General features: G+C 41.0%; 1 protein-coding gene across 2 annotated transcripts; it reads right to left on the bottom strand.

Moving 5' to 3' along the window:
* Nucleotides 1–27,166, bottom strand: LOC139532945 (transmembrane protease serine 2-like). Of its 2 annotated transcripts, XM_071331093.1 has the most exons (15): nt 27,029–27,166; nt 21,680–21,845; nt 21,492–21,547; nt 16,655–16,847; nt 14,128–14,220; nt 13,576–13,692; nt 11,783–11,912; nt 11,144–11,257; nt 10,901–10,941; nt 5,222–5,390; nt 1,491–1,663; nt 1,148–1,243; nt 905–1,047; nt 507–659; nt 1–293 (listed from the first exon to the last, which is right to left on the bottom strand). In XM_071331093.1, the coding sequence occupies exons 3-15, from the start codon at nt 21,504–21,506 to the stop codon at nt 285–287; spliced, it is 1,446 nt and encodes a 481-aa protein (XP_071187194.1). In that variant the 5' UTR covers nt 21,507–21,547; nt 21,680–21,845; nt 27,029–27,166; the 3' UTR covers nt 1–284. The 2 variants fall into 2 exon arrangements, with proteins under 2 accessions (XP_071187194.1, XP_071187201.1); XM_071331100.1 differs by lacking the exon at nt 14,128–14,220.

The following is a 27,166-nucleotide window of genomic DNA, read 5'->3' as shown; positions in this document are numbered from 1 at the left end:
CTCATTCAATGGTTTTTCTTTATTTTTCCTATTTTCTACATTGTACAATAATAGTGAAGACATCAAAACTATGAAATAACACACATGGAATCATGTAGTAACCAAAAAAGTGTTAAACAAATCAAAATATATTTTAGATTCTTCAATGTAGCCACCCTTTGCCTATAAGTCAACAGGCACCAAAAATCATCCCTGAAAGCAGTGTACGTGTCATTTATTTAGAAGCCACATTTCAGACAGGTGAATTTGATTAGCAAAAGAGGCCATCATCATTGGTATCTCCATCAATTTTTCTGCAAGGAAATTCAAAGTGGATAAAACATGTTAAAAGGTAATAATGCTTTACTGGATCCACATAATTTGTATAGCCCCTTGCCCTCTATATTTATGTATGTTTTGTGTCCTGTATGGAGTTATGCAAAACAGATGCATGTGAAAAGAGACAATAAAATGCTATATTTTCTTATATTACAATAAATCAACTGTTAGTTACTGTTAGTACCTACCTGCATTTGTTCATATATCCAGGGGAGGAAGTGGGAGACATTGCCATAGATTCCTGGCTTGTTCTTCAGAGCACAACCTATACCCCAGCTAGTGTCCCCTACCAGCCACCATAATGAACCCTCCTTGGCCACCATGGGTCCTCCACTATCTCCCTGCAAGACACAAAAGTTACCCCCCAAGTTAGCATTACGTCATGAGATCATAACTTTATACCTTCCAGAGTATGTTAATTTCTTCATTATACCACCATCCGCTCTATCATAACACAATAAGAAAACAGCAAATCAAAAGATGATATCAAATAAGAAAGAATACATGAAGCATCAAGGCATCAAGTAGGAAGTAAAAAAACTTCCCATGAATATCTATTACAAAATATTTTAAGTGTGAATCTGACCTGACATGAGTCCACTCCTCCTGCCAGTGTCCCAGCACAGATCATAGAGGTGGTGACACGTCTATTGTACACCAACTGTGCGTTACATGTGTGTCTGCTGTACATGGTGATCTGGGCCTGACGCAGGTTTTGTGACACCAACCCTGGAGTCATCGCAATGATTGTCAAGCATAAAGATTTAATACAACAAATAGATTTTATTCTGATGACCTGTCATTGGTCCTGTAATAAAAGTTGTCTTGCCATCCCTCCTAATGGACCCCCATCCAGAGATCCAGGCTTCTCGCTGGGGAGTCAGATTCACTCCGGAGTTGGGCAGACACACTGGTCTCACCTTATCTACAACACAAAACATTTAAGACTGGCTTGGAGTGTTGTACTCCAATATGACTTCCGAGACATTGACACATAAAAAAAAAATATAATATTAACCGTGTTAGGGCTCCTTCACAAAATTGAAAAGGTTGAATGCAACTTTACTATGCATTTGTGACAATTCACATCATACTGTTATTTTTCCAAACCCCCAATGTAATTTGCCATTGGAACATGTGTTTCAAATGTTTGAAATCGACCAGTGACTTACCTGACATAGTGAGGGGTGTGTTGAGTTTCATAAGAGCGATGTCATTATCCTTAGTCTGCTTGTCGTATTTTTCGTGAGAGATGATGCGTCCCACTGAATTGCCAGTGGCATAAGCCATCTGTATCTGGATCAAATAGCCAGCATACACCGTCCACTGACTGGGTTGTGATAGCCTACCATGCAAAATGACAGAGGGGTTGATCCATATGATTTCAATAATTTTCTGACTGCACCCTTTAATTTGAACGAAACCTTTACCAATGGTTGAAGTGGTCAGAAAGTGACTTTTTGGACATGAATGTCAAAATATTCAGGAGATAGAGGTGCTCAAAGATGACCCATTTTGCATACCCCACCCTACCATGAGACATCCATGTGTTCATCAGTGAAAAAAATGTATTGGGTATGATAACATTTGAAAACTTACAAACAGGGTTGTCAAACTATTTAATGATTTGAAATATTATTATATATATTTTTTAAAACTTTTAACATTATCTAAAAACGCGTAAACTCCCACCCCGTATTCAAGAGTATGCTATGTCTCAACCCATGATGGGCACAACACGAACAACTCAGTTTATATAAAATAGGGTCTAAGCTACAACATTTGTGAAAATGTGTATTTAACTTAAACATATTTAAATAATTGACGTTAAAGGCTAGACATTTATTTTAGACTTTTTTTCAAGAAATCAGAATAGTTGGACAACCCTGTTTGTAAGTTAAATAATAAAAAAAAATCTTCACATTTTCAAACAGTACATTTATATTGTCAAACGGGGCTATACATTTGGGTGAGTTTTTTTTCCCTCGCATGAATAACCTCGTTTGACAGCCAAAAATAAAGTGAACCATCTAGTGTTCAGCGAAATAACAACACAATGTCAAATACAGGTTGCCTTGTCAAATAATTAACATCCAATCACATTAACCGTTACTCTCTGGTGGGAAACCTTCACTCTTGCTCAGACATTTAGAAACGAAACATGACAATTTCAAAAATAAGCCACAGAAGTTTTTTGAGCGAGAATAAAGACGACTTTTAAGTAGTAAGACGTGTAAAAGCAACAAATACCATTTAATAAGAAGGGGCTAGACGCGTCTTATATTGTGACCTACCGAGTGGCTAGGACAGGCAAGCCCCATACTATTGCGGAGGATTTAATTATTCCTGCTGCCTTGGATATGGCTGGGACAATGCTGGAGGAAAAGGCCCAAAAAACTATACAGACAATGCCTTTATCAAACAACACTGTTTCAGGACGCATCAGTGATATGGCAGGAGATGTTTTGAAAAAATTCCTGCGTCGCATACAAGCCAGTGAATTATATGCATTACAGCTGGATGAGTCAACAGACGTGGCGGGCCTGGCACAGCTTCTGGTATATGTCCATTACGTTTATGGGGGGTCAATTAAGGAAGACATCCTCTTCCTTTCCAAACCACTGGAAACCAGGACAACATGAGGATATTTTTGAAGTACTGGACGGCTTTGTGACATCAAATGGACTTTGGTGGTCAAGATGTGTTGGTATCTGTACTGATGGTGCAAAAACCATGACAGGGAGACATAGTGGAGTGGTAACTATGGACACTACAGTGAAAATTGTTCACTTTGTTAAAGCAAGGCCCCTGAACTCTCGTGTATTTTCTGCATTATGCAATGATATGGGCAGCGACCATGTAACGCTTTTACAACATCCAGAAGTGGACTGGTTATCAAGGGGCAAAGTATTGACACGTTTTTTTAATTGAGAGACGCGCTTAAAGTTTTCTTTACTGACCATCATTTTTACTTGTCTGACCAATTGCATGATGACGAGTTTCTCACACGACTGGCTTATCTGGGTGATGTTTTTTCTCACCTGAATGATCTGAATCTAGGATTACATGGGCTCTCTGCAACTACATTCAATGTGCAGGACAAAATTGAGGCTATGATTAAGAAGTTGGAGCTCTTTCCTGTCTGCATTAACAAGGACAACACACAGGTCTTTCCGTCATTGTATGATTTTTTTTGTGTGTAAATAAACTCAAGCTTACGGACAATGTCAAACGTGATTTATAGCGAAGCAACGGATTGAGCTGGGTGCGCAATTACGCGGGTACTTTCCTGAAACGGACGACACAAACAACTGGATTCTTTATCCCTTTCATGCCTCCAGTCTACTTAATGATATCTGAATGAAAGCCTCATCGAAATTGCAACAATCGGTTCTGTGAAAATTGAATTTAATCAGAAGTCACTGCCAGATTTCTGGTTAGGGCTGCGCTCAGAGTTTTTTGCCTTGGTAAATCACGCTGTTAAGACATTGATGCCCTTTGCAACCAGGTACCTATGTGAGAGTGGATTCTCGGCCCTCACTAGCATGAAAACTAAATACAGGCACAGACTGTGTGTGGAAAATGATTTAAGAGTGAGACTCTCTCTCCAATACAACCCAACATTGCAGAGTTATGTGCATCCTTTCACGCATACCCTTCTCATTAACCTGTGGTGAGTTATTCACCATTTTTTATGAGCAAATAAGGTTTTATGTAAGATGGCTAAATAAAGAGCAAAACTATTGATTATTAGTATTTGTGCCCTGGTCCTATAAGAGCTCTTTGTCACTTCCCACGAGCCTGGTGACAAACTCACACTCATTCTTATGTTAAATAAATGTATTGTATAGTGTGTGTGTGGCAGGCTTACAATGATGGCAAAAAACTACATTTGAGAGTGCGCTGACCCTGGTACACAGCTGGAGGTTGAATGTTTGAAGGGGTACGGGACTATTAAAAAGTTTGGGAACGAGGGCCTCCCGGGTGGCGCAGTGGTCTAGGGCACTGCATCGCAGTGCTAGCTGCGCCACCAGAGTCTCTGGGTTTGCGCCCAGGCTCTGTCGCAGCCGGCCGTGACCGGGAGGTCCGTGGGGCGACGCACAATTGGCATAGCGTCGTCCGGGTTAGGGAGGGTTTGGCCGGTAGGGATATCCTTGTCTCATCGCGCTCCAGCGACTCCTGTGGCGGGCCGGGCGCAGTGCGCGCTAACCAAGGGGGCCAGGTACACAGTGTTTCCTCCGACACATTGGTGCGGCTGGCTTCCGGGTTGGAGGCGCGCTGTGTTAAGAAGCAGTGCGGCTTGGTTGGGTTGTGCTTCGGAGGACGCATGGCTTTCGACCTTCGTCTCTCCCGAGCCCGCACGGGAGTTGTAGCGATGAGACAAGATAGTAATTACTAGCGATTGGATACCACGGAAATTGGGGAGAAAATGGGATAAAAAAGAAAAAAAGATTTTACAAATAAAAAAAGATTAAAAAAAAGTTTGGGAACCACTGTTTTAGGCAATCCAGTCCAAAAAGTAGCTTTCTGACCACTACTACCATGGGCAAACATGCATGGAAGGTTTTGTTTAAATGAAATGGGTTCAGTCAGAAAATTATTTAATTCATATAGAAGGACGCAGAGGAAACAGACAATAGTAAGTCCCTCTGCTGGTTTCATTGTTGTAGTGCTCCCACCACAAAATCATGCTGTAGTTTAATTTACAAAGATTTTTTAAAATCGTTTTTATTTTGTATGTTTTTTCATATAAATGTTGAGGACTATAATATTCCTCTACCTCCCTTGAGGAATCTCCTCTGAGAGGAACAAATGATTGAGTCTCGTCCACCACCCGGCTCTCTGTCTTTAGTAGTAAGTAATACATTAGCTTTGGTACGAGGTTAGATTGAGTCACACTCACGTTTCTACACAGTGGGCTGCAGTGATGATCCACTCAGGGCTGATGATGGAGCCTCCACACTGGTGTTGGTAGTTGGAGTGCAGACTGACTTGCCAGGGCCAAGCCCCGCTCACCGCTATGTCGCCTCCTACAATACGGCTCCTAGTGGGCGCGACACTCACACCACAGTCTGGAAGCAAGACAACAACACACAGAGAAACATTACAGAATCTAACACAATTTTCTAATTTCCAAGATAATCTGGGCACCCAGAGCCAAATCTCAGCTAGTCTTTCAGGCTGTCACTAGCTACTGTAGGGCAAAGAGTGGTAGCCAGTCTGGTTCAAACTGAACAAAACAGGGATCACTTCTCTGGTGGATAAGAGAGTTTTAACCCTAAAAGCGCCAACATATTTGTAACCCTAAAGCGACAACGGCGGTCATTTTTTAAATTGGTAATGATTGCAAAGAGACTGTCTGTCAAGCAGTAACACAAAAATAATTCATGTTCTGAAGTTATTTTGATCAATTTTATCCATAGCAATTTATCATGAACATTTTTCTGTTATTCATTCAAGGTGTTGTGTTTCTGTGATACTTAGAGGTTGAGAAGTTGGCGATTTAAGCTATGACAAACCTTTAGGACCTAAGATGGCCACCGATATGGGTGACATGGGCTATATGGGCGCCCATATATGGGCGCCCGGTGCCATCACACATTTTGCTCGAACTTTGGAATACTTTGAGGTATCAACTAAGTTCCAATTGCTTTTTTTTGTTATTGTTGCTGCAATCCTATAAGTTTGTGCTCACATCAAACTGAGTGGCATTGTACAAAACCAATCAGCGTTTAGATCGTCTCTAATCAATTAGAGTATCAAAGCCAATGATGGCTCTGGCCCCAGCTCTGGTCCAACCCATCTGTATCTGGGAATGGTCAGAATTTGTTTGCATTCAATAAGATGTCAGGGAGGAAAGCAAATCCAGTGTCATCGTGAAGAAGAAACGCTAGCGGGCGTGTTCGGCCGGAGCGATGTGGATGGGTAGACAGGCTATATGTCTGTCCCAAATTTCGTGCATTTATCACAAAATGCATGATTGAGTCAACAGTTCCAGTTTAGCCTACCAACTAGAATTCAAAAGAGTATTTTTCTTCCCCCCATATTGACACAGAAATCGTACATGTTTTTTTGTCTTTAACTAGTTGTTTGACAGAGTCCTACAATTTCAGAACGATCAAAAATAGGGTTTCGATGGGGTCAACATTTCCACCAGGTGGCACTTTAAGGGTTAGTGTTATTACTTCAGTTTGGTTGTCTACTTAAGAGAAACTATATCATCTTCATGTTTCCATAGCCAACCCAAAGTACCTGGTCAAGATATAGACCAGAGTAGTAAACCAGCTACATGTAACACTAATAATCTAAATGTCAAGGTTGTCAATCTCCTGTCAATAATGAGGATGGGATCCACCCGAATCATTTGGGTTCCTGGATCCTTTCACAGCATTACAAGGCTGCATTGAGACAATGACTTATCAATGACTCAAGCCCAGCTCATTTAATCCCTACCATTGTGTCGCTGAGTTGTCATAATGCTTCAGCAAATGTACATTATTCCGGGGGTGTTGGAAGACACAATGTAAGTAACTTATTTATGTTAGCACTGTTAGCACTGAGGTGGTGTGCCCAAGCAGGAATCTCCACTGTGTGGAGCTCACCCTGCACTAACATACTGTAAATAACCCAAGCATGTCTACCTCTGCTATGCTTCCAGTAAAGCAAGTCAAACATTAAAGCGTCCCAGAAAAGTGTTACAATTAGCCCACATTAACAGCTTAAAAACAAGGTTAATGAAATATGACATTCATATTCTGACAATTTCTGAAACTCAGATAATACATTTGATGATGCAGTGATAGCAATACATGATTATAAGATCTACAGAAAATACAGAAATGCCAAAAGTGGAGGTGTGGCTCTTTTATATTCAGAACCACATTCCTGTAAGGCTTAGAGAGGATCTCATGTTAAATAGTGTTGAAGTAATATGGCTACAGGTTCATCTGCCTCACCTAAAGCCCATTCTTGTGGGAAGCTGCTAAGTGCTAACAGTCAGCATCTGGATGACGTGTGAAATGCATGTGATATCAATAGAGCGGTATATTTTCTGGGTGATTTAAATATTGACTGGCTTTCATCAGGCTGCCCACTCAAGAGAAAGCTTCAAACTGTAACTAGCGCCTGCAACCTGGACCAGGTTATCAATCAACCTACCAGGGTAGTTACAAACAGCACAGGAATGAAATCATCAACATGTATTGATCACATCTTTACTAATGCTGCAGAAATGTGTTTGAAAGCAGTATCCAAATCCAACTAATGTAGTAATCACAATATAGTAGCCATATCTAGGAAAACAAAAGTTCCAAAGGCTGGGCCTAATATAGTGTATAATAAGTTTTGTAGTGATTCCTATGTTGATGTAAAGAATATTTGTTGGTCCGTGGTGTGTAATGAGGAGCAACGAGACGCTGCACTTCACACATTTATGAAATTGCTTATCCCAGTTACTAATAAGCATGCACCCATTAAGAAAATGACTGTAAAAACTGTTAAATCCCCGTGGATTGATGAGGAATTGAAAAATTGTATGGATGAGAAGGATGAGGCAAAATAAATGGCAAATAGGTATGGTTGTACAACCGTTGGCAAACGTACTGCAAATTCAGAAATCATGTGACTGCCAGCATTAATAAACGATGACACTATACATCCAAGTATATCTGACCAAATTGAATTCTGTAAAGTAAGTGTGGAAGAGGTGAAAAAATAATTGTCCATCAACAATGACAAGCCCCTGTGGTCTGACAACTTGATGGAAAATGACTGAGAATAATAGTGGAGAATCGGGTCACAATGATGCGAGGACAGCGGGAGGGTTGATCACAAAGGTGGGTCATTTTGACCCAAGGACAATGGGAGGGTTAAGCCTACTAGAAAGTGTGTGCCCTCAGGCCTAGTGGGAAGCAAAACTTATTCCTCTACCTAAGGATTGTAAAGCCCCATTTACTGGCTCAAAAAGCCGACCAATCAGCAATCCGTTTGGAAGAAATTGTGTTTGACCAAATACATTGCTATTTTACAGTAAACAAATTGACAAGACTTTCAGCACGTTTTGTAGGGAAGGACGGACATTCAACAATCACAGCACTTACACATATGACTGATGATTGGCAGAGAGAAATTGATGATAAAAAGATTGTGGGGGCTGTTTTGTTAGACTTCAGTGCGGCTTTTAACATTATCGTTCATAGTCTGTTGCTGGAAAACCTTGTGTTATGGCTTTACACCCCGTGCTATATTGTGGATAAAGATTTACCTGTCTAACAGAACACAGAGGGTGTTCTTTAATGGATGCCTCTCCTGGTTTTGTGGCTGTTGGACTTCCTGAGCCAGAGATCACAGCGGGTCGAAGTAGGCCAACACAGGCTCTCCTCAGGGATGTGTTTTGTCCCCACTCCTCTACATCTTGTACACTAATAGTTGTACTAGTTCTCATCCTGACAGACACCTCGTTCAGTTTGTGGATGAAATTGCCTTGATCATTCTGTTGCATGATGATGAGGAACACCATGACCCGGTCCTAAATTACTTTGTAAAGTGGTGTGACGAATCACACTTGGTTCTCAAAACCAACAAGACCAAAGAGATGTGCATAGACTTCAGGAAGTGTACAACACCTACCTCTGCAACATCTATCAGAGGTCAGAACATAGAGATTGTAGAGGAATACAAATATCTGGGTATCCTCTTGGACAATACGTTTCAGTGGAGTAAAGGTACAGACCTGATCTACAAAAAGAGTCAACAGAAACTGTACTTTCTCATAATGCTGATAAAAATATTGTTGATTGTACTATACGGACTCTGTTTTACAAATCTTTCATTGGGAGTATTTTAACTTTTTGTATTTGTTGGTTTGGCAATGCCACCGTCAGCCAGAGAAATATGCTGAGAAGGATTATCACCACAGCAAGCAAGGTACTTGGAGTCAAACAGACAGGCCTGGATGAGATCTTTAAGGTCAGGGCCCTCCACAAGGCTCCAAAAATAATTTTAGACCCAAGCCACCCCCTGTACCCAGACTTTGAACTACTCCCCTCTGGGCGCAGGTGTAGGGCACCCCTCGGCAGGAAAAACAGAACTAGACAATAATTTGTGCCAGGTGAGATATCACTCTAAATAGCTCAAGCTAATGTTCCTATCGACCCAGTAAGGCCAGAAGGCTTGTCTCTTTTTATTGGTATGTAATTTATGAAAGTTGTATTGTCAATTTGTTTTGTATTTAAACGTCACTTTAAACGTGTACATGGCACTGCAACACAATTTCCCCATGGGGACAATAAAGTCAGTAAAGTAACAAATCCAGGTAGAATCAGGAATTCCCAAGGGCAGCTGTCTAGGCCCCTTACTTTTTTCAATCTTTACTAACGACATGCCACTGGCTTTGAGTAAAGCGTCTATGTATGCGGATGACTCAACACTATACATGACAGCTACCACATCGACTGAAATGGAGGCAACAATTAACAAAAGCTGCAGTTAGTTTCATAATGGGTGGCAAGGAATAAGTTAGTCCTAAATATACAAAACAAACTAAAAGCATTAGTTTCGAAAAATCATTCACTAAACCTCAACTAAATGTTTTTATGAATACTGTGGTAATTGAGCAAGTTGAGGCCACTAAACTGCTTGGAGTAACCCTGGATTGCAAACTGTCATGGTCAAAACATATTGATACAACAATAGCTAAGATGGGGAGAAGTCTGTCCATAATAAAGAGTTGCTCTGCATTCTTAAAAGCACTATCAATAAGGCAGGTCCTATGGGCCCTAGTTTTGGACTACTGTTCAGTCCTGTGGTCAGGTGTCACAAAGAGGGACTTAGGAAAATTGCAATTGGCTCAGAACAGGGCAGCACAGCTGGCCCTTGGATGGACATGGAGAGCTAACATTAATAATATGCATGTCAATCTCTCCTGGCTCAAAGTGGAGGAGAGATTGACTTCATCACTACTTGTATTTGTGAGAGATATTGACATGTTGAATGCATGGAGCTGTCTGTTTGATCTACTGGCACACAGCTCGGACACCCATGCATACCCCACAAGACATGTCACCAGAGGTCTCTTCACAGTCCCCAAGTCCAGAACAGACTATGGGAGGTGCACAGTACTACATAGAGCCCTGACTACATGAAACTCTATTCCACATCAAGTAACTCATGCAAGCAGTAAAATTATATTTTAAAAAACCCATAAAAATACACATTGTGGAACAGCGGGGACTGTGAAGCAACACAAACAGGCACAGACGCATGCATACAAACACACAATAACATACACACTATACACACACGTACACATGGATTTTGTGTTGTAGATATGTGGTAGTAGAGTAGGGGCCTGAGGGCAAACGCTTAATATGTTGTGAAATCTGTTGTAAATGTATTGTAATGTTATTTTTTTTAAATAATTGCCTTAATTTTGCTGAACCCCTGGAAGAGTAGCTGCTGCCGATAATACAAATAACTTCTGTTGAGTTCCCCTTCCTGACTGAGTTTCTATAAGCTTTGTCCTAACCTGAAGGTCAGCTGTGTCTGTGCAGAGAATTAGTGTTATGATAAAGTAATGACTTACCAATACACTGCAGGGAGACTGCTTGTAATGAGCAGTAGGGACTGCAGGAGGAAATTACATCATGAGAGTCATATAAAGGTTTACAGAAGCAATTCTGTATAAAAAAAAGAAAATTCAAAACATGAAGACTGTTTTTATTTATTCCCCACCACTCAAAAAAGGTATTTTATATTTTTAAATGTTGGTATGTTTACTCCGTAAAAAAAAGTTGGACTGAATGAGATGTATTCATGTTCTCGTCACCTGCTGGTTAGCTGCCCCTGTAGAAGGGAATGAGGGTCAAAGCCTGACAGCTTCATATAGCCATCAACGGCCAAGGAGCCTGGTTTCTTTTGTGAGATCCGAACATAGGACCCACTTGGAAACAGAGATAGGTATGGTCAGCCCCTCAAATATTATTTATGTTATGTACACAGAATATAATATACTCTTCTGTACAAGTGATCAGACTGCTAAACAGCAATCACTAACTCAGCGAGGCTGCTGCCCACATGGAGACAAAATCACTGGCCACTTGAAACAATGCCACTTTAATAATGTTTACATAACTTACATTATTCATATCATATGTATATACTGTATTATACACCATCTATTGCACCTTGCCTATGCCGCTCGGCCATCGCTCATCCATATATTTATGTACATATTCTCATTCACCCCTTTTAGATTTGTGTGTATTAGGTAGTTGTTGGGGAATTGTCAGATTACTTGTTAGATATTACTGCACTGTCGGAAACAAGAAGCACAAGCATTTCATTACACTTGCATTAACTTCTGCTAACCATGTGTATGTGACCAATAAGATATGATTTGAAAGTGATCACAGTTGATCCTCTATGACATGTATAGTATGTGATCCTATTTCTCCTGGTGACCCACCTGCTGTATCCAATCTGCTGACAGGTGGCCCTGCCAATGTTGTCATTCCAGTTATCAGCACACACTGGTTTCCACGTCTGACTGTCTGATGAGTAACTCTGCAGCACAAAACCAGACCCATGAAGGCGTACTGGAAAGTAGAGACTGATGTTAGAACAGCGTTCAGTTCAGGGAGAAAAGCATGAAAACAAAAATCATATAATTAACCACAGCAAAGTGTGAACAACCCCCATATCTACATTCATTTTAACAGTGGGTTCCTGAACACAGCGTCGGTCAACAGCATACTGTAAGTATACTCAGCAAAAAAAGAAACGTCCTCTGTGTCAACTGCGTTTCTTTTCAGCAAACTTAACTTGTAAATATTTGTATGAACATAACAAGATTCAACACCTGAGACATAAACTGAACAAGTTCCACAGACATGTGACTAACAGAAATTGAAAAATGTGTCCCTGAACAAAGGGGGATCAAAATCAAAAGTAACAGTCAGTATCTGGTGTGGCCACCAGCTGCATTAAGTACTGCAGTGCATCTCCTCCTCATGGACTGCACCAGATTTGCCAGTTCTTACTGTGAGATGTTACATCACTCTTCCACCAAGGCACCTGCAAGTTCCCGGACATTTCTGGGGGGAATGGACCTAGCCCTCACCCTCCGATCCAACAGGTCCCAGATGTGCTCAATGGGATTGAGATCTGGGCTCGTCGCTGGCCATGGCAGAACACTGACATTTCTGTCTTGCAAGAAATCACGCACAGAATAAGCAGTATGGCTGGTGGCATTGTCATGCTGGAGGGTCATGTCAGGATGAGCCTGCAGGAAGGGTACCACATGAGGGAGGAGGATGTCTTCCCTGTAACGCACAGCGTTGAGATTGCCTGCAATGACAACAAGCTCAGTCCGATCATGCTGTGACATACCACCCCAGACCATGACGGACCCTCCACCTCCAAATCGATCCCGCTCCAGAGTACAGACCTCGGTGTAATGCTCATTCCTTCGACGATAAACACGAATCCGACCATCACCCCTGGTGAGACAAAACTGCAACTCGTCAGTGAAGAGCACTATTTGCCAGTCCTGTCTGGTCCAGCGCCTATGGGTTTGTGCCCATAGGCGACGTTGTTGCCGGTGATGTCTGGTGAGGACTTGCCTTACAATAGGCCTACAAGCCCTCAGTCCAGCCTCTCTCAGCCTATTGCGGATAGTCTGAGCACTGATGGAGGGATTGTGCGTTCCCGGTGTAACTCGGGCAGTTGTTGTTGACATCCTGTACCTGTCCCGCAGGTGTGATGTTCGGATGTACCGATCCTGTGCAGGTGTTGTTACACGTGGTCTGCCACTGTGAGGACGATCAGCTGTCCGTCCTGTCTCCCTGTAGTGCTGTCTTAGGAGTCTCACAGTACGGACATTGCAATTTGTTGCCCTGGCCACATCTGCAGTCCTCATGCCTCCTTGCAGCATGCCTAGGGCATGTTCACACAGATGAGCAGGGACCTTGGGCATCTTTCTTTTGGTGTTTTTCAGAGTCAGTAGAAAGGCCTCTTTAGTGTCCTAAGTTTTCAGAACTGTGACCTTAATTGCTTACCGTCTGTAAGCTGTTTGTGTCTTAACAACCGTTCCACAGGTGCATGTTTATTAATTGTTTATGGTTTATTGAACAAGCATTGGAAACAGTGTTTAAACCCTTTACAATGAAGATCTGTGAAGTTATTTGAATTTTTACAAATTATCTTTGAAAGACAGGGTGCTGAGTTTATAATGATAAACATGATTGAGTGGAGACATACGGCACTGTGACTCATCTTCTCCTCCTGGACAGTCTCTGATGCCATCACACCACTGAGAGGCATTCAGACACACACCTCCCTCGCTACAGGACCTCCCCAACACACACTGGTAGGACACTGTGGACACACACACACACACACACACACACACACACACACACACACACACACACACACACACACACACACACACACACACACACACACACACACACACACACACACACACACACACACACACACACACACACACACACACACACACACACACACAAAACAGTGCATCACAGCTCTGACCATGACTATAAGGTTACTCTTCTTGGCCTTTTCAATGATTAAGAAGTACTTGGTAATTTTCCTTTGCTTCCAGATACACCTATAAACTACGTAGACAACTGTGTATTTGCATAGCAAGATGATTTCGCAAGTTGAATTTGCTTATGTCAACTTGTCTTTTCATAAAAAGCATATCAAGAATGTCAACATTATTAATATGTCAACTTATGTCAAGAGCATCAATGGAGATATTGTATGAGAGGAGACTGTACGTACAGAAATACCAAACCAACGCTCCGGCTGCCCCAAGGAGAACTAAGACACTTAGGATTAAGGCGACAATACATTTACAGCGACTTTTCTTCACCACTGAAAGAGATTAGAAACAAACAACACTTAAAATACACTTTTAAAAAAACAACTAGAGGCTCTCTTGTTCTACTTTTTAACATGGAACTCTCAATCCAAGACCTAGATATTTACATATCATTTGACCATTGGTTACTTTTGTCACCCTGGAGACATGGAAAGGCTTGTTTTGCATTTGTGTGGCTTCAGATGTTGACTGCTACTAAGTGAAAACAGTACTACTTAACACGCTATACAGTGCCTTCAGAAAGTATTCACACCCCTTGAATTATTCCACATTTTGTTGTGTTACAGCATGAATTACAAATGGATTAAATTGTTGTTTTCTCACCCATCTACACACAATAACCCATAATGACAGTGAAAGAGCTTTGCACACCTGGATTGTACAATGTTTGCACAATATCATTACAACAATTCGTCAAGCTCTGTCAAGTTGGTTATTGATCATTGCTAGACAGCCATTTTCAAGTCTTGCCATAGATTTTCAAGACGTTTTAAGTCAAAACTGTAACTAGGCCACTCAGGAACATTCAATGTCATCTTGGTAAGCAATTTGTGTTTTTGGTTATTGTCCTGCTGAAAGGTGAATTTGTCTACCAGTGTCTGCTGGAAAGCTGAGTGAACCAGGTTTTTCTCTAAGATTTTGTGCTTAGCTCTGTTCCGTTTCTTTTTATCCTAAAAAAACCTGCCTCGTCATTACCGATGGCAAGCATACCCACCACCATGCTTGAAAATATGAACAATGGTACTCAGAAATGTGTTGTGTTGGATTTGCCCCAAACATAACACTTTGTACTTAGGACATAAAGTTAATTTCTTTGCACATATTTTGCAGTTTTAGTTTAATGCCTTATTGCAAACAGGATCCATGTTCTTGGAATATTTTTATTCTGTACAGGCTTCTTTCTTTTCACTCTGTCATTTATTGTCACGACTCCCACCGAAGGTGGCTCCCCTGCCTGTTCGGGCGGTGCTTGGCAGTCGTCGTCGCCGGTCTACTAGCCGCCACCGATCCCTTTTTCCTTTTCTGTTGGTTTAGTCTCATTAGTTGCACCTGTTCCTTTTTGTTTTTCTTGATTTTTGTCTACTTAAACCTGTTAGGCCCGCTTAGGTTTGTGCGGGATTATTTGTTACTCTGTTGGTTGTGGATGTGTTTTCGTTTTTTGTTTTCTCCGGACTGGTTGTCCTGTGTTTGGGCTGGTCAGTGTTATGCGCCCTGTATTTGGCGTGACCGTTTGTGCCGGAGAATAAATAATTACATTTCACCGAACCCTCTGCTCTCTGCGCCTGACTCCTACCCACCACTCCTAGTAAACCCTGACATTTATGTTAGTATTGTAGAGTAACTACAATTTTAATCCATCTTTAATTTTCTCCTATCACAGCCATTCAATTCTGTAACTGCTTTAAAGTCACCACTTGCCTTATGGTGAACTGCCGGAGCGGCTTCCTTCCTCTCTGGCAACGGAGTTAGGAAGGATGCCTGTATCTTTGCAGTGACTGATACGCCATCCAAAATGTAATTAATAACTTCAGCATGCTCAAAGTGATAATCAATGTTTGCTTTTTTTGTGTGTACCCTCTACCAACAGGTGCCCTTCTTTGCAAGGCATTGGAAAACCTGTATGGTCTTTGTGTTTGAAATTCACTGCTCGACTGACGAACCTTACACTCTTAGAACAAAGGGTTCTTTGGCTGTCCCCATAGGCTAACCTTTTTGGTTCCAGGTAGAACTCTTTTGGGTTCTATGTAGAACCCTCTGTGGAAAGTGTTCTACATGGAAACCAAAATAGTAACCAAAAAGGGTTCTTGAAAGGGTTCTCCTATGGGGACAACCAAAGAACCCTTATTGGTTCTAGATTGCACCTTTTTTTTCTAAGAGTGTACACATAATTGTATGTGTGAGGAACAGATATGAGGTAGTCATTCAAAAGTCCATGCAACTTAGTATGTGACTTGTTAAGCAAATTATTACTTCTGAAATTATTTAGGCTTGCCATAACAAAAGGGTTGAATACGTTTTGACTCAAGACATTTCAGCTTTCCATTTTAATTAATTTGTAAACATTTCTAAAAACATAATTCCATTCTGACATTATGGGGTATTGTGTGTAGGCCAATGACACAAAATCTCAATGTAATTCATTTTAAATTCAGGCTGTAACACAACAACATGTGGAAAAAGTCAAGGGGTGTGAATACTTTCTGAAGGCACTGTAAACCTTATAATAGCATATGACAAAACAGAGATTAAGACAAGACATCCCATGGCAAAACAGATATGAAGACCAAATGGAACACCTCAAAGCTGCTCAGACAATGTTTTATAATAAACAATAGAAGGCAAAAAACGACAGTGTATGAAACGTAGATATATATATTGGCATTGTTTATCAACTGAGGAATATCAGCAGAAGGGTAAATACTGTACCTTTTCGTACTGGGACAGGATGTGGTAATCCAGGGGTGAATGTGTGGTGGGTGTTGATGGTCTGAGGGGTGTACTGAGGGTAAATAGAGAGGGGGACGTTGGGCATCTGCACGGCAGAAGCGTTTGCAGGGGGTCTTCCCTCAGTTCCCGCCCCCTCTTGAAATCCATAGTTCACATACTGGGGACCTGGTGTCTGGGGAAAGCGGAGAGGAGAATGATTTTTCATTTAATTACAATGAGAGAAATCAATGCATTATTTGATACATTGGAGCACTTTGACTTGGTAACATACAGTACACATTACAACAGAGGTGTCATGTTTACCATGTAATTACCACTAAACTTCAATGATTGGTATTGCAATGTACTGTATGTAGCAGTCCATTTCCCACAGGTATAACAAAATTAGAATCCGACAGATATACAGTGCATTCGGGAAAGCATCCAGACCCCTTCCATTTTTCCACATTTTGTTACGTTACAGGCTTATTTAAAAAAATATTAAATAAAAAATGTCCCTCATCAATTTATTCACTACCCTATAATGAAAAAGCAAAAATAAGTTTTTAAACACATTTGCACACAAAATAAAAATAAAAAACACAAATAATTTTTTACATAAGTATTCAGACCCAAAATTGTGCTCAGGTGCATCCTGTTTCCATTGATCATCCTTGAGATGTGTCTACAACTTGACTAGAGTCCACCTGTGGTAAATTCAATTGATTGGACATGATTTGGAAAGGCACACACCTGTCTATATAAGGTCCCACAGTTGACGGCGCATGCCATTTTAAAAACCAAGCCATGAGGTCTAAGGAATTGTTCGTAGAGCTCTGAAACCGGATTGTGTCAAGTCACAGATCTGAGGAATGGTACACAACAATGTCTGCAGCATTGAAGGTCCCCAAGAACACAGTTCCCTCCATCATTCTTAAATGGAAGAAGTTTGGAACCACCAAGGCGCTTCCTAGAGCTGGCCGACTGGCCAAACTGAGCAATCAGGGGAAAAAGACCTTGGTCAGGGAGGTGACCAAGAACCCAATGTTCACTCTGACAGAGCTTCAGAGTTCCTCTGTGGAGATGGTTGTCCTTCTGGAAGGTTCTCCCATCTCTGCAGCACTCCACCAATCAAGCCTTTTATGGTAGAGTGACCAGACAGAAGCCACTCCTCAGCAAAAGGCACATGACAGCCCGCTTGGAGTTTGCCAAGAGGCAAACAAAGGACTCTTAGACCATGAGAAACAAGATTCTCTGGTCTGATGAAACCAAGATTGAACTTTTTGGGCTGAATGCCAAGGGTCACGTCTGGAGGAAACCTGGTTGGGACGTTATTGGATTTATATGATAACAACATCCTGAAGATTGATTCTCAACTAAGTTTGACCAGTTTATTCGACTTGTAATATAACTTTTTGAAGTTTTCGTCCGACGTATGCGTTCACTTGCGCCAGTGTTTGGACACGAGTACTACACATGCTAGCTAAAGTTGCTAATTCGACATAAGTAATGGACATTATCGAACAAAACAACGATTTATTGTGGAACTAGGATTCCTGGCACTGCATTCTGATGAAAGATCATCAAAGGTAAGGGAATATTTATGATGTAATTTCGTATTTCTGTTGACTCCAACATGGCGGAGAAATGTTGTTTCTATCTGAGCGCCGTCTCAGATTATTGCATGGTGTGATTTTTACAAAAGTTTTTTTTAAATCTGAAACAGCGGTTGCATTAAGAACCAGTGTATCTTTAATTATATGTAAAACATGTATCTTTCATCAAAGTTTATGATGAGTATTTCTGTTATTTGACATGGCTCTCTGTAATTACTCCGGATATTTTGGAGGCATTTCTGAACATGGCGCCAATGTAAACCGAGATTTGTGGATTTAAATATATACATTATCGAACAAAACAAAAATGTATTGTGTAACATGATGTCATATGAGTGTCATCTGATGAAGATGTTCAAAGGTTAGTGATTAATTTTATCTCTATTTCTGGGTTTTGTGAAAGCTATCTTTGGCTGGGGAAAATGGCGGTGTGTTTTTTGGATTTGGTGGTGAGCTAACATAAATATATGTTGTGTTTTCGCTGTAAATCATTTTAAAAATCGGACACGATGGGTAGATAAACAAGATGTTTATCTTTCATTTTCTGTATTGGACTTGTTAATGTGTGAAAGTTAAATATTTCAAAAAAATATTTTTGAATTTCACGCGCTGCCTTTTCAGCGGAATGTTGGTGGTGGGGGGGGGGGGGGGGGGGGGGGTTTCCGCTAGCGGAACATGTGTCCTAGAAAGGTTAACAGATTCTACCCCCAAGCCATAAGACTGCTGAACAATTAATCAAATAACCATCTGACTATTACATTGACCCCCCTCCATTTGTTTTGTACATTGCTGCTATTCACTGTTTATTACCTATGCATAGTCACTTCACCCCTACCTACATGTACAAATTACCTCATCTAACCAGTACCCCCGCACAGTGACTTGGTACCGGTACCCCTTGTACAGTTGAAGTCAGAAGTTTACATACACTTAGGTTGGAGTCATTAAAACTCGTTTTTCAACATCTCCCCAAATTTCTTGTTAACAAACTATAGTTTGCAAAGTTGGTAAGGACATCTACTTTGTGCATGACACAAGTAATTTTTCCAAAAATAGTTTACAGACATATTATTTCACTTATAATTCACTGTATCACAATTCCAGTGGGTCAGAAGTTTACATACACTAAGATGACTGTGCCTTTAAACCGCTTGGAATATTCTGGGATGAATTTTTATATATAGACCCATAGACTTGCATTGGAAAGGCCTGTGACCCCCCCAGAAAAAATTCTGGATTGATTTTCCTCGGCTTTCTTCCTCCCATATCATATCACTCACAGACATTATTTTAACAATTTTAGAAACTTCAAAGTCTTTTCTAATTCTAATTCTACCAATTAGTCTACCAATTCATTATACTGCCCCCTAGCCCTAAGAAGATAGGCTAATTGACATCATTTGAGTCAATTGAAGGTGTACCTGTGGATGTATTTCAAGGCCTACCTTCAAACTCAGTGCCTTTTTTTCAAGGGAAAATCAAAGAAATCAGCCAAGACCACAGAAAAAAATTGTAGACCTTCACAAGTCTGGTTCATCCTTGGGAGCAATTTCCAAACACCTGAAGGTACCACGTTCATCTGTACAAACAATAGTACGCAAGTATAAACACCATGGGACCACGCAGCCATCATACCGCTCAAGAAGGAGATGCGTTCTGTATCCTAGAGATGAACGTACTTTGGTGCGAAAAGTGCAAATCAATCCCAGAACAACAGCAAAGGACCTTGTGAAGATGCTGAAGCTACAAAAGTATCTATATCCACAGTAAAATGAGTCCTATATCGACATAACCTGAAAGGCCGCTCAGCAAGAAAGAAGCCACTGCTCCAAAACCGCAATGAAAAAAACAGACTACGGTTTGCAACTGCACATGGGGACAAAGATCGTACTTTTTGGAGAAATGTCCTCTGGTCTGATGAAACAAAAATATAACTATTTGGCCATGATGACCATCGTTATGTTTGGAGGAAAAAGGGAGACGCTTGCAAGCCGAAGAACACCATCCCAACCGTGAAGCACGTGGGTGGCAGCATCATGTTGTTGGGGTGCTTTTCTGCAGGAGGGACTGGTGCACTTCACAAAATAGATGGGATAAGGAAGGGAAAGTATGTGGATATATTGAAGCAACATGTCAAGACATCAGTCAGGAAGTTAAAGCTTGGTCTCAAATGGGTCTTCCAAATGGACAATGACCCCAAGCATACTTCCAAAGTTGTGGAAAAACGGCTTAAGGACCGCAAAGTCAAGGTATTGGAGTGGTCATCACAAAGCCCTGAGCGCAATCCCATAGAAAATTTGTTGGCAGAACTGAAGAAGCGTGTGCAAGCAAGGAGGCCTACAAACCTGACTCAGTTACACCAGCTCTGTCAAGAGGAATGGGCCAAAATTCACCCAACTTATTGTGGGATGCTTGTAGAAGGCTACCCGAAACGTTTGACCCAAGTTAAACAATTTCCAGGCAATGCTACCAAATACTAATTGAGTGTATGTAAACTTGTGACCCACTGGGAATGTGATGAAAGAAATATAAGCTGAACTAAATAATTCTCTCTAATAATAATCTGACATTTCATATTCTTAAAATAAAGTGGTGATCCTAACTGACCTCAGACAGGCCTTTTTACTCTGATTAAATGTCAGGAATTGTGAAAAACTGAGTTTAAATGTATTTGGCTAAGGTGTATGTAAATTTCCGACTTCAACTGTATATAGCCTCGTTATGGCGTCTTACATTTTTTTTAAACTTTAGTTTATTTGGTAAATATTTTCTTAAACTCTTCTTGAACTGCACTGTTGGTTAAGGGCTTGTAAGTAAGCATTTCACGGTAAGGTCTACACTTGTTGTATTCGGCACATGTGACAAATAAAGTTTGATTTGATCTGCAGAGAAGAATGGGAGAAACTCCCAAATACAGGTGTGCCAAGCTTTTAGCGTCATACCCAAGAAGTCTCGAGGCTGTAATCGTTGCCAAATGTGCTTCAACAAAGTACTGAGTAAAGGGTCTAAATACTTATTTAAATTTGATTTTTCCTTTCTTTATATACATTTGGAAAAATTTCTAAACCTGTTTTTGCTTTGTCATTATGGGGTATTGTTTGTAGATTGATTGGGGAAAAAATCTATTTAATACATTTTACAATAAGGCTGGAACGTAACAAAATGTGGAACAAGTCAAGGGGTCTGAAAACTTTCCAAATGCACTGTATAACTGAAGTTACCTGTGTATTGTTCATGTCGACACCACTTTCAATGTTCCGATGAGATATTATCAAATCTGAAAAAGGTTGAAGAAACTTCTGATTTTAGCCACAGTAAAACATTTAAATGTAAAGTCATATAAATGTACAGCAAAGCTTTGTAAAACAGTTTTTCTTTTTTTTACAGTAGATTCAATTTGAGTTTTTACCTTTCACCTTTACCAGATTCACCTTGGATTAGCTCAACTGTTGCTTTTGAACACTGATTTGACGTCCTTTCTTCTTATTCTCTCTCCCTCTAACTCAGTCCATTCTCTCTTTACTCCTTGCAATAAATAGCCATGACCACACCTCCGTTTGTGTGAACAGTCTGACCTGTAGGGCGGTACAAGTTGTAAAGCTGTAATAACAAATCAAATCAAATCAAAATGTATTGGTCACATACACATGGTTAGCAGATGTTAATGTGAGTGTAGCGAAATGCTTGTGCTTCTAGTTTGAACAGTGCATTAATATCTAACAAGTAATCTGACAATTCCCAACAACTACCTAATACACACACATCTAAAGGGGTGAATGAGAATATGTACATATAAATATATGGATGAGCGATGACCGAGCGGCATAGGCAAGATGCAGTAGATGGTATAAAATACAGTATATACATGTTATATGAGTAATGTAAGATATGTAAACATTATTACCAAGTGGCATTATTTAGTGGCATTGTTTAAAATGACTAATGATCCATTTATTAAAGTGTCCAGTGTAGGCAGCAGCCTCTCTGAGTTAGTGATTGCTGTTTAGCAGTCTGATGGCCTTGAGATACAAGCTGTTTTTCAGTCTCTCGGGCCCAGTTGTGATGCACCTGTACTGACCTCGCCTTCTGCATGATAGCGGGATGAATAGGCAGTGGCTTGGGTGGTTGTTGTCCTTGATTATCTTTATGGCCTTCCTGTGACATCAGGTGCTGTATGTGTCATGGAGGGCAGGTAATTTGCTCCCGGGGATGTGTTGTGCAGACCGTACCACCCTCTGGAGAGCCTTGTGGTTGAGGGCGGTGCAGTTGCCGCACCAGGCTGTGATACAGCCCAACAGGATGCTCTCGATTGTGCATCTGTAAGAGTTTGTCAGGGTTTTGGGTGACAAGCCAAACCAGTTTCAGCCTCCTGAGGTTGAAGAGGCGCTAAGGTGCCTTCTTCACCACACTGTGTGTGTAGGTGGACCATTTCAGTTTCTCTGTGATGTGTACGCCCAGGAACTTAAAACTTTCCACCTTCTCCACTGCTGTCCCTTTGATGTGGATAGGGGGGTTTCTGTTTCCTGTATTATCCTCGTAGCGGGCAAAGAAGGTGTTTAGTTTGTCTGGAAGCGTGACATCGGTATCCGTGACATTGCTTTTTTGTTTTTGTAGTCCGTGATTTCCTGTAGATCCTGCCACATACGTCTCATGTCTGAGCCGTTGAATTGAGACTCCACCATGTCCCTGTACCGGCATTTTGCTTGTTTGATTGCCTTGCGGAGGGAATAACTACACTGTTAATATTCAGCCATATCACCAAACCCCTTTCCATGGTTAAATGCGGTGGATTTATCAGTCTATCAGTTTTTCGCGAATGCCACCACCCATCCACGGTTTCTGGTTAGGGTAGGTTGTAATAGTCACAGTGGGTACGACATTTCCAATGCACTTAATTATAAACGCACTCACCGAGTCAGCGTATAGATCAATGTCATTCTCTGAGGTTGACCGGAACATATTCCAGTCCGCGTGATCAAAACAATCTTGGAGCGTGGCTTCCGATTGGTCAGACTAGCGTTGAATGGTTCTCGTCACTGGTACACACTGTTTGAATTTCTGCTAATAAGCCGGGACGAGCAAGATGGCGTCGTGGTCAGATTTGCCGAAGGGAGGGTGGGGGAGGGCTTTGTATGCATCAGGGAAGTTAGAGTAGCAGTGGTCGAGAGTATTAGCCCTACGTGTTGTGCAATCAATATGCTGATCAAATTTAGGTAACGTTGATCTCAAGGTAGCTTTGTTAAAATACCCAGCTACAATAAATGCAGCTTCCGGGTATATAGTTTCCAGTTTACATAGAGTCCAGTGAAGTTCCTTGAGGGCCATCTTGGTATTCGCTTGAGGGGGGGGATGTACACAGCTGTGACTATAGCTGACAAGAATTCTCTTGGTAGGTAGAATGGCCGACATTTGATTGTAAGGAATTCTAGGTCAGGTGAGCAGAAGGACTTGAGTTCCTGTTTGATGTTATGATCACACCATGAGTTGTTAATCATAAAGCATACACCCCCGCCCTTCCTCTTCCCAGAGAGGTGTTTATCTCTGTCGGCGCGATGCATGGAGAAGCCCGGTCGATGGACCGATTCTGACAACAAAGCACAAGAGAGCCATGTTTCCGTGAAACAGACAATGTTACAATCTCTGTCTCTCTGGAAGGCCACCCTTGCTCAAATTTCGTCTACCTTGTTGTCAAGAAACTTGACATTGGCGAGTAGTATGCTCGGGACCAGTGAGCGACGTGCCCGTTTACGAAGCCTGACCAGAAGACCGCTCCTTCTGCCCCTTCTGCGTTGCTGTTGTTTTCGGTCAGGTGCTGGGATTAGATCCATTGTCCTGGGTCGTGGTCCGAAGAGAGGATCTGCTTTGGGAAAGTCATTGTTCTGGTCGTAATGTTGGTAAGTTGACGTTGCTCTGATATCCAATAGTTCTTTCCGGCTGTATGTAATAAGACTTAAGATTTCCTGGGGTAACAATGTAAGAAATAATACATTAAAAAAAAATTCTGCATAGTTTCCTATGACCTAGACTGCCATCATCTGCAGGCCTAGCCTACTCTTACTTTTCAATACGTCTCAGCTACTTTAAGGAAATAGTTTTTTTATAGTATTTTCTACTTTGTAGAATAATAGTGAAGACATCAAAACTATGAAATAACACATATGGAATCATGTAGTAACCAAAAAAGTGTTAAACAAATTAAAAAATATTTTATATGTGAGATTCTTCGAAATAGGCATCAAGGCAAAAGGTGGCTACTTTGAAGAATCTAAATATATTTGTTTAACACTTTTTGTTACTACGTGATTCCATATGTGTTATTTCATAGTTTTGATGTCTTCACTATTATTCTACAATGTAGAAAATGGTCAAAATAAAGAAAAACCGGTACTGGTGCTGCATAGTTTGTTACAGTATTTCCTTTAACATTTTTAATGATATCACAAAGTCATAACCAAACTGACAACAGTGTTATTTTAGGTCACTTCTGCTCATTCCCCACATTCTGTGTTGGAAATATTGTTCCAGTATTTGGAACGTGTTAGTTTCGGCGGGAAAATGTCTGTGTAGACAAAGGCATATTCCTTGAGTGAATTTGGAGAGGGAGATAGCTGAATGTTCTGTCCTTGATTTACAACAGGGCGTGAGCTGTCAACCCCCGACCAGTTACCTTCACCTTCTGCGGGTGAGATAGGGTCTGGTTGAAGTTATTTATTGCAAAGCTGATCTGACCTATTTGGATCCTTACAGGACAGTCATGACACACATCTGCTTTTAGGGGTATGCTTTGCATTATGATCACTTCTGTGGGATTGAAACACACAGTATACGGTTATGTGGCTAACTGAGAAGGGAGTATAAAATGTCTCTATGAAAACAGAATCATTTCATAACCATGTTGTTCCTCTCTTTATAGGACGTTTGGATTCTTACTGCATGGCAATCTCCCCTAACAATCTAGTTGTCATCTCTGCCAGGTCATGTGGGAATAATAACTAGACAACCATCCAAAACACCTGTGAAACCTGCACACGTATTTTTCTATTTAACCAGGCAAGTCAGTAAAGAACAAATTCTTATTTACAATGACGGACTAGAAACAGTGGCTTAACTGCCTTGTTAAGGGGCAGAACGACAGATTTTTACCTTGTCAGCTCAGGGATTCAATCTAGCAACCTTTCGGTTACTGGCCCAACACTCTAACCACTAGGCTACCTACCTGCCGCCCTAAAGACCAACCTTAAAAATTTTAAAAACATTGTGACAATAATGCATAAAAAAATATTTAACTGGGCAGTAGCCTAGATTATATTTGTGTGCTTTGTAGATTTTGTAGGTTAAATTGCCAAAATCTTCCATCCTCACACCTGCTCCAATTCATTTACATTACCGTATACAGTAATCCCTCGTTTATCGCGGGGGTTACGTTCCGAAAATGACCCGCGATAAGTGAAATCCGCGAAATAGAAAACTTCTTTTTTTTTTACAATTAGCAACTATTACATGTATACAAATACAGTGACTCACGTGTAGGCCGTTTCACTGCTCTTCAGACTGGGCCGCTGCATCCTGACTGCGCTCTGCAGTGTTCTCTTCTTCTGAAGCCCGCGGTGCAGGTGTGTTTGTTCGGGAGAAGAGCATAGTGATAGGCAGCTGTTGTCGCTCTTTTTTCTTCTTTGCAAAAAGATCCTTGTACACCGACATGCCACCATCGATTACGTTGGAGAACTGTAATGAACGGCTCATCAAAGGGTCCCATTCCTCAGCTACTCGCTTAAGTTCAGTGGCCATTCGCACCATGGTTGCTAAGCGACCAAGCGTTAGTCCTTCCTTCCTTCCTGGCCAACTTAATGTAAATTTGCCAAGCTGTTTTATGTACGTACACATAACTGCACGAGACGACAAAATGATAGCACAATTCGTAGCATGTTTTGATACAAGAAGCGGGAGTGAGTTTTTAGCGAATCAGAATGCAGAGCACAATGCACCAAAAAAAAATAAAAAATGCATTATGAAAATCCGCGAAATAGCGAATCCGCGATAAGTGAACCGCGAAGTGGCGAGGGATCACTGTATTACAAACTCTACAAGTAAGTTCATTACATTGTATGTTAAATTAATCTCATTTATTGGAAAGACTCCATGGTGACCAAAGAAAATGACGATACCACTAAGCTTCTGACCAATGAAAACGATAGCACTAACACACTGTTGTCTAGGACCGGAAGTAGGCGGTCACATGTCTCCCCAATGACCATACATGGGCCTTTTCTCAATTGCACACTCCTCGCATCCTCTCTCCTCGTCTCCATCTCAAAACACATTAGATGAGAATGCCAGAGGTCCCTCTCTGACCTTCCCCTCCATTGGGTTTCGAGAAGGAGATGAGGAGAGTGGACACGAGGAGTATGTAATTGAGAAAAGGCCGTTTGAATGTATAAAATCATGTGCAATATATTGTTTACACTCTAACTGAAAAAATACATCAGTTACAAAAAAATATATATTATACAATTATTATATACATAAAAACCTCTCCTTCTTAGATTACATTTTAGTCATTTAGCAGACGTTCTTATCCATTTTTCACACTTCTTTTCATACTGATCCCCATGGGAATCGAATTCACAGCCCTGGCTTTACAAGCGACATGCTTTAGCAACTGAGCCACATGGGACCGCCATTACCTAAGTACATTCCCACATTACCTAAATAAATTCAATAGAATGACGTGAAAAGATGGTGAAATAGTTGTTCTTACTGTGTATACAAAGGCCCCGGGTTCTCTGGACATGTTAAGTCTTTCTTCTTGACTGTTAATCAATAACCAGGCAAGGCATTATGACCAGGTTCTTGAGAGGATAGCTACACACAACAGGCCCTTGAAATGTCTACACAC

This window comes from Salvelinus alpinus, chromosome 1, assembly GCF_045679555.1.
Source record: "Salvelinus alpinus chromosome 1, SLU_Salpinus.1, whole genome shotgun sequence".
In the NCBI taxonomy this organism is placed as follows: Eukaryota; Metazoa; Chordata; class Actinopteri; order Salmoniformes; family Salmonidae; genus Salvelinus; species Salvelinus alpinus.
This window is presented reverse-complemented; position numbering and strand designations above follow the sequence as displayed.

What these genes read in the sequence shown, in the direction of transcription:
- LOC139532945 (XM_071331093.1), bottom strand. An exon ending in TCCTGTCCCAGTACGAAAAG is followed by an intron (nt 14,221 to 16,654) that starts GTACAGTATTTA and finishes AATCTCTTTCAG; the next exon opens with TGGTGAAGAAAAGTCGCTGT. An exon ending in AGCGTTGGTTTGGTATTTCT is followed by an intron (nt 13,693 to 14,127) that starts GTACGTACAGTC and finishes GTGTGTCCACAG; the next exon opens with TGTCCTACCAGTGTGTGTTG.